This window comes from Phyllostomus discolor, chromosome 7 (genome assembly GCF_004126475.2).
Source record: "Phyllostomus discolor isolate MPI-MPIP mPhyDis1 chromosome 7, mPhyDis1.pri.v3, whole genome shotgun sequence".
Classification (NCBI taxonomy): domain Eukaryota; kingdom Metazoa; phylum Chordata; class Mammalia; order Chiroptera; family Phyllostomidae; genus Phyllostomus; species Phyllostomus discolor.
Window position 1 is genome coordinate 56981524 of NC_040909.2, and position 7649 is coordinate 56989172.

A 7649-nucleotide genomic window follows, 5' to 3' on the forward strand; every position below is an offset into this window, starting at 1 on the left:
CCAACAGTGATGGAAAGAAAACTGGGTTTCAAATCAATGGAAGGGACCAGAAGGAGTAAAGGAACAACCAAACAGAAAAGAATGAAGAAACAAGAATTCAAAAAAATGAGGAGAGGCTTAGGAACCTCCAGGACATCTTTAAACATTCCAACATCCAAATTATAGGGAGAAGGGGAAGAGGTAGAGCAACAGATTGAAAACGTATTTGAACAAATAATAAAGGAGAACTTCCCCAATCTGGCAAAGGAAATAGACTTCCAGGAAGACCAGGAAGCTCAGAGAGTCCCAAAGAAGTTGGACCCGAGAAGAAACACACCAAGGCACATCATAATTACATTAGCCCAGGTAAAAATGAAGGAGAGAATCCTAGAAGCAGCAAGAGATAAGGGGATAGTCACCTACAAAGGAGTTCCCATCAGACTGTCAGCTGATTTCTCCAAAGAGACCTTACAGGCAAGAAGGGGCTGGAAAGAAGTATTCCAAGTCATGAAAGACAAGGACCTATATCCCAGACTACCCTATCCAGCAAAGCTTTCATTTAGAATGGAAGGGCAGATAAAGGGCTTTTCAGATAAGGTCAAGTTAAAGGAGTTCATCATCACCAAGTCCTTATTATATGAAATGTTAAAGGGACTTACCTAAGAAAAAGAAGATAAAATATATGAACAGTAAAAAAAGACATCAAACTCACAGTTAGTAACAACCATACCTAAAACAAAAGCAAGCTAAGCAAACAAATAGAACAGGAGCAGAACCACAGAAATGGAGATCACATGGAGGGTTAGCAACAGGGAAGTGGGAGGAAGAGAGGGGGGGGGAAGATATAGAGAATAAGTAGCATGGAAAATAGGTATAAAATAGACAGGGGGAGGGCAGGAATAGTGTGGGAAATGTAGAAGCTGAAGAACTTTATGACACATGGACATGAACTAAAGGGGGTGAATGTGGGTGGGGGGGAGTGAAGGGGGAAAATGGGACAACTGTAATAGCATAATCAATAAAATATATATTTTTAAAAATGCATATAGTTTGTTTATTTTTATTTGTTTCATTTATTTATATTACATGTTTATTTCCTGTCCCCTTCTTCCCACCTTAAATATAACCTTCATGAAATTGAGGACTTTCATTGTTAGGTCTCTGCTATATCCCCAGGACCAAGAACAGTGTCTGGCCAGAGTAGGCACTTAATAAATGTTTGTTGAATAAATAAGTGAATTAATTAATTAATTAATTAATTAATTATTCTGTTTCGCTGAGGTATATCAATTACATACTATTGGCCTATTCCTCAAGACCTTATTATTCTGTGACACTATGTTATTTGAAAAGTTGCAACTACAAGACATTTCACTGGTTCAAATTTTCTATTCAGTTCTATAGGTTGACCATGTCAAGAGTGACTTCTGTATTTGATGATACCTCATTGGCATTGCATTAAAAATGAATTAATTTTAGATTTTCTTAACTTATTTTTATGTGTTGAAAATTTTTGGAATACTTAGTTTTCCACTAAAAAGGTATATTCTGAAAAACAGCTCAATATCTGAACATATAATAATCTCTAGAAGAGAGAACAATAATTTTCAGAGCATATCAACTCATCCAGCAAAGTGTTATTTAAAGAAGTTGACATTTTATTATGTATTTCCTGTCAGAATAGTTCAATATTAAACTCTCTACTTTCTGAAATTAAATCAATAAGTCAAAATAAAAAGGATCAAAGTGATGGTAGGCCCATAGACTAATAATGAAGATTGAAAGGCTACACCTTTGTACCCAACGACAAAAGGAGATTTGAAAAAAAAAAAAAAAAAAACTTGTACTTCATAGTGGAGACTGTGGTAAAACTGAGAATTTGTTTCTACATAAGGGAACAGCAACTGCTTGCCCACATGGGAATGTGGTTCAGGTTGCCAGATCTTCTTTTTTCTTGTGAGTGTCCTAAAATGGAGATGTATTGGTGAGACAGTCTACTATTCAAAACATCTGGTATACCAAATGCATTGAGAGTTTCTAGTTTGTGACCTCAGATTTAAGATAAAATTCTTCACTCAGAGAATAAGTGAAAATAGAACAAATTACATTGAAATAAAATCTTCCTTAGATTTCATTTTATCCTTACTTTACTAAATGTGCCACCCACTGAATTAATGTGATCAATTAATCTATTATTTCAATTTCAAAGAGACAGATGAATATAAAAAACTGGACCGGTGGATTCACAGAGAGTATTCCATACCTGAAGAAAAATTCTGTTTAAGAAATATCAGGACTATAGAATAGCCATGTCCAATATGTAAGTGAAAATTTTCTAGTAACCACATTAAAAGTTTTTTTAAGGTAAAATTAATTTTAGTATTATATTTTATTTAACCCAATGCATTTAAAATATTTCAACATGTGATTAACCCTTTTAATTTTATGTTAGTAAGATAGTTTACATTGTTTTATTCATATGAAGTCTTCAAAATCTATTATGTGTTTTACACTTACAGTATATCTCAAGTCACACTGGTCACATTCAAGTGCTGAATAACCACAGTTGACAGTGGTTAGCATATTAGGCAGCACAGCTCTAGAAGTTTGGTGTTGTTTTTGCAAATATTATCATTTATTTTTACTGGAAATATCAAATCTAGTCATACCTAAATAAGAATTTGGAAATTAGAGAGCTCTTTCAGTTTTCACATAGCCATCACTCATTCTTAGAATATTAAACATACTTTACATGACTTTTCGTTGGCTATAATGACAATTTGGCTTTTATCCAGTTCTAGATGTAATTGGTTCTAAAGCAAATGGCTAAATTCATCTATTGAGTTTTATGAAATCAAACCATGCAACAGGAAGAAAAAAGTCACTTTAATATCTTCATGTTATGCATTCAAAATTTTTGTAATTTTTTGATCCTAGAGCTTAATTTTAGTTTAATGTAATATATACTCATTTTTAATGAAACAATATAAAGTATATAAAGTAAACATTTTTAAATCTCCCACTTATTGGGATCTCTCACCGTGGATTACCTTTTACCTGCATATCAGAACACACAGATCTGCTTCCTCCTTTTAATGCCTCGAATGTTCATAGTATGTCTGTGGAACCATTTATTTAATCCTGTGTTGATGGACATGTAGGTTGCCTCTAGTTTTTGTTATTACAAATAAGTCTACATATATCCTGTCTTTACGTGTTTCCACTGAGTATGTTCCCAGAAGTGGGATGCTAACTTTGAGACCTGGTACATATTACCAAAGTACTGTCTAAAGAACTTGTTCCAGTCTAAACACAGATCAAGTGTATCTGAGAGGACATTTTGATTAAAATGTGGACTTTCCAACATGGCACAGCACAGCACCCTTGACAACTTCCAGGACCAACACTGAGAAGTTACTAAAGAAAGTAAAACCAAATCAAATGACTATTTCAGAGCTACATGTTAGAAGTCCAGAGTTAAAGATACCAACCTGGGGCAGCAACCAACACCAAAACCAAGTGTAAAAAAGGCATCATGTACTGGAAAGCCTCTTGCCTGTACAGAAACACTCACTCCAGCCCTTGCCTTCGCTGACTTCCAGAAAGTGGCACCCTCTTGGTCAGGAGTCTTCTCCAGAGAAACATTCTGTCTCTTAGGTGTCCTGCACACATTTCCTCATGACACAATTCTTGCTAAGTGATCTGTAAAGTGACACCTTCTTCTTTCAAAAGGACAAAAACTTCTGCAAGGAGATTTGCTTGAACAAGGGGGGAAATTCCCCAGTTCATATTACTCCACATGCAAAGGCCTCCCAAATCCTGGTAAATCTAGGGTGACCAGAATTTGTGGGGACTCTTCAGGTAATGTTTGGCTCACTAGGCTTATTCATTTTCAAAAGAATTTTGTTTTAAAATGACTCCACGTCACTAAGGTATATTGTACTGCCCTGTTCTGTGTGTTTCTCTCTCCCAGAATTGGAATAGGACTCAGGATCTCTGCTTACCAAGTTTACAGAGGGCTTACAAGTTGCTAGGTGAGATTAACATGATACCAGATAGAGATAAGATGCAAAAAATATTTAACAATTGGTCAAAAGCCAATAGAATGCAAGTTAATACACTTAAGATAAAGCTTGGGAAAAATCAGCTTTAGGGCCACTGATGGGGAATACCTGACTAGCTGAACACAGAGTGTATGTCTATGAAAAGATCTCTGGGGGCAGCAAATTGGTGATTCACAGGCCACATATGACCGGCAGACCACAATTTTAAATGCGCAAACCTTCTTAAAAATTTGAATGTCAATAGGATCTGATTGGTCCAGCATTCTGCAGTTTACCACCATTCTCATCCCTCCCTGCTACACCGCACAGCTGCTCACATTTACCTGCCTGGTTCCTGCAGGCTTTCGAGTTTGCAATCTCTGACTCCTGGTTTCAATCAATTGCTATCTCAATTGGAGTCAACTGTTGTTATGGTTACCTAAATAGGATTATGCAATCTCAGATGTGTTCAATATGAGGATAATGTTGAGAACAAAGGGAGTTTGTGGTCTAACCAGACATTGCCCTGCTGTGGCTTTTTGTCTTTTCAGAGGAACATTTACAAATTCCCAGGAATGATGCTAGGGATATGACTCCAAGACATATCCCTAGAAGATGGTTGAAAAGAAAAGGTTACTTATGGTGGACTCTCAAATTGGTGCCCTTCTCTCTAGCTCCGTTACCCACTACTTAAACCTTTATAATCTCACCTTTAAAGATTGCAACAACCCAACTTTCCAGTCCAGAATCTCCTTCTCTCTACTCATCTCAAACCCAGTTCATTTCAGTATTATACCTCCTAAGTATTTCCTGAATCTGTACACTTCTATCTCACTCTAGTCCTAACCATCATTATGTCCAGCCTGGGCCAATTGCCTACAATGACTTTTAAGCAATTGTACTTGTCCCCTCTAATGCATTTTTCAAGCTGCACACAACAGGATTTTTTAAGTACAAGTACACCACCCAGGTCAGTATAGCTCAGTAGGTTGGGCATGATCCCACAAAGTGAAAGTTTGCCAGTTTGATTCCTGATTGGGGCACATGCCTGGGTAATAGGTTTATTTCCTGGTTAGGGCACATGCAAGAGGCAAGTGATTGATGTTTCTCTCTCACCTCAATGACTCTCTATCTCCCTCCATTTTCCTTTCTCTAAAAAATCAGTAAGCATGTCCTTGGATGAGGATAAAGAATAAAATTAAAAAATAAAAATACACAAGCATAACATTGCCTTCCCTTGCCACCTATGTTCCCACCACATTGGTCTCCACATGACCCAGTTCCCACCCTCCTCAGACCCTTTGCTGTGGTTGCTTTTCCTCTTTGAAATACTTCTGCTGGATCTTACCACATTTGCCTCCTTTTCAACATGAAATGTCTCACCTCAAAAAGAGTTCTTTAAGAGGTCTTTTTTGATCACTCTGGCAGAAGCACCCACTTCCACTTACTTTCTACCATATTTTTCTAGTTTTCTCATAGCATTTTTTTTACCATTGCCTGAAATGCTTTATCTATTTGTTAACATGTTTGCTGTCTATTGCCTCCACTAAATTGTAATTCCGGGGCAAGGATTCTAGTCATTTTGTTCAAGATTGGATCCCCATTGCACAAAATAAATATTTATTGACTATCTCTGCAAAAAACCATCAAATTCATTGAGAGAGAAAGGCAGAATGAAGGTTTCCAAGTAGGGTGTGGGGCCAAGCAGGTGGAGAATGTGGAGTTAGTTTAATGGCTACAGAGTTTCAGTTTTGCAACATGAAAAAAGTTCAGGAGATGGATGGTGATGATGGTTGGTTGCACAATGATGTGAATATATTAATGACACTGAACTGTACATTTAAAAATGGTTAAGATGGTACTTCTAGTCAAGATGTCGGTGTAGGCAGACATGGCTTGCCTCTTTGCACAACCAGATGAAAATTACAACTAAACTATAGAACTACCATCGCTCAGATATGTCAAAAATTGAGTTAAATGGAAGTCTGACCACTGTGGAATTAAAGAAAACATATCCGTACAGACTGGTAGGAGGTGTCCAGACATGGAGTGGGCTGGTCCCACACCCATGTGTGGTAGATAAAAATTCAGAAGGCACATCTTGGGATCAAGGAGTCCCAGTCCCACATCAGCACCCCCAGTCCAGTGTTCCAATGCCTGAAAGATAAGTCCCCACAACTTCTGGCTGCAAAATCCAGTAGGAATTGAGTCAGTGGAAGAAACTTCTGAGGCCCCAAGCAGTTCCTCTTAAAGAACCCACATAAAGGAGTGAGTCACCTTGCAGGCAAGAAGGGGCTGGAAAGAAGTATTCCAAGTCATGAAAGGCAAGGACCTACAGCCAAGATTGTTCTACCCAGAAAAGCTATCATTTAGAGTGGAAGGGCAGACAAAGAGCTTCCCAGACAAGAAAAAACTTAAACGAGTTCATTATCACCAATTCATTATTACATGAAATATTAAAGAAACTTATTTAATAAAAAATAAAAACTTTAAAAAATAAAATGGCAAAAAGCACATATCTATCAACAATTGAATCTAAAAAAAAACTAAGCAGACAAGAACAGAGACAGAATCATGGATATGGAGAGCATTTTGATGGTTGTGAGATGGAGTAAGCATGGGAAAGAATGGGTGAAGAGGTGAGAGGATTAAGGAGTGCAAATTGGTAGCTACAGAATAACCATGGAGGTATAAAAGTACAGCACAGGAAATGGAGTAGCCAAAGAACTTATACACATGACCCATGGACATGAACAATGGTCAGGGGATTGCCTGAAGAAGTGGGGGTGCTGGGTGGAGCAGGGCAAAAGGGGAAAAAACAGGACAATTGTAATAGCATTATCAATAAAATATAATTTTTAAAAAATGGTTAAGATGGTGAATTCAAATTATGTATATTTTACCTCAATTATAATTTTTAAAATAATTTTAAATGCCTTAATAACTCTGCACTGCTCTGAAGATCAAGACCAAGATCTTTCATTTGTTCTGTAGGATCCAGCTGCTCTGCCCTGCCTATCCCTCCAGCTTATCAATTGCCTATCCCTCCAGCTCATCAACTCATGACTGACTCTCCTGGTGCAGTTCTCAGGGCCAATGACTCATAAGGCAGAACTGTTTCATCCACTCCCACAGCATTATAAGTTACGTTACTTCAGTGATACTATGTTGTTCTCTGTAGTTTCCCTGGTGTCAAGAGTAGTCAAATGCCAGTATCCACCAGGCATTTGAAGAGTTGTTGGGTAACAATGAATAAAATATCCCCAAATGTTGGCAGTTACTATTCCTATTTTACATATGAGAAAGTGGAGGTCCGGAGAAGTTTTTTCACCTGTCCAAGGCCCCAAAACTTGTAAGGGGCAGAACTAGAATTCAGAAACAGATTAGGCTGAAACCAGTGCCCATTGGTGCCTTTGCTCTTCTCTCTGTCTTCTCCTATGTTCCACTCTTGCAGTTTCCATCATCTGCTCAGGACTCCCTGAAGAACCTGTGTATTTTATCACAGAAGCCAAAGGAGCAAATGTTTTAGCCTGTTGCACACGCACATACAGAATCACATACTCATAGACATGTACAAACATATACATGCACAAATAAAAATCAGCTCTTTTTCCACTACAGAATTAA

General features: G+C 37.5%; 1 protein-coding gene across 1 annotated transcript in view; it reads right to left on the bottom strand.

Annotated features, from left to right (window-relative positions):
- The window catches only part of LOC118501896 (cadherin-related family member 3-like), a 112266-nt gene extending 108630 nt beyond the window's left edge, over nt 1-3636 (bottom strand). The window contains exon 1 of the mRNA XM_036031658.1: nt 3471-3636. Coding sequence (XP_035887551.1) covers nt 3471-3516 — 46 coding nt within the window. The 5' untranslated portion in view covers nt 3517-3636. The remainder of the gene's footprint in view (nt 1-3470) is intronic.
- Nucleotides 3637-7649: the final 4013 nt, after the last annotated feature.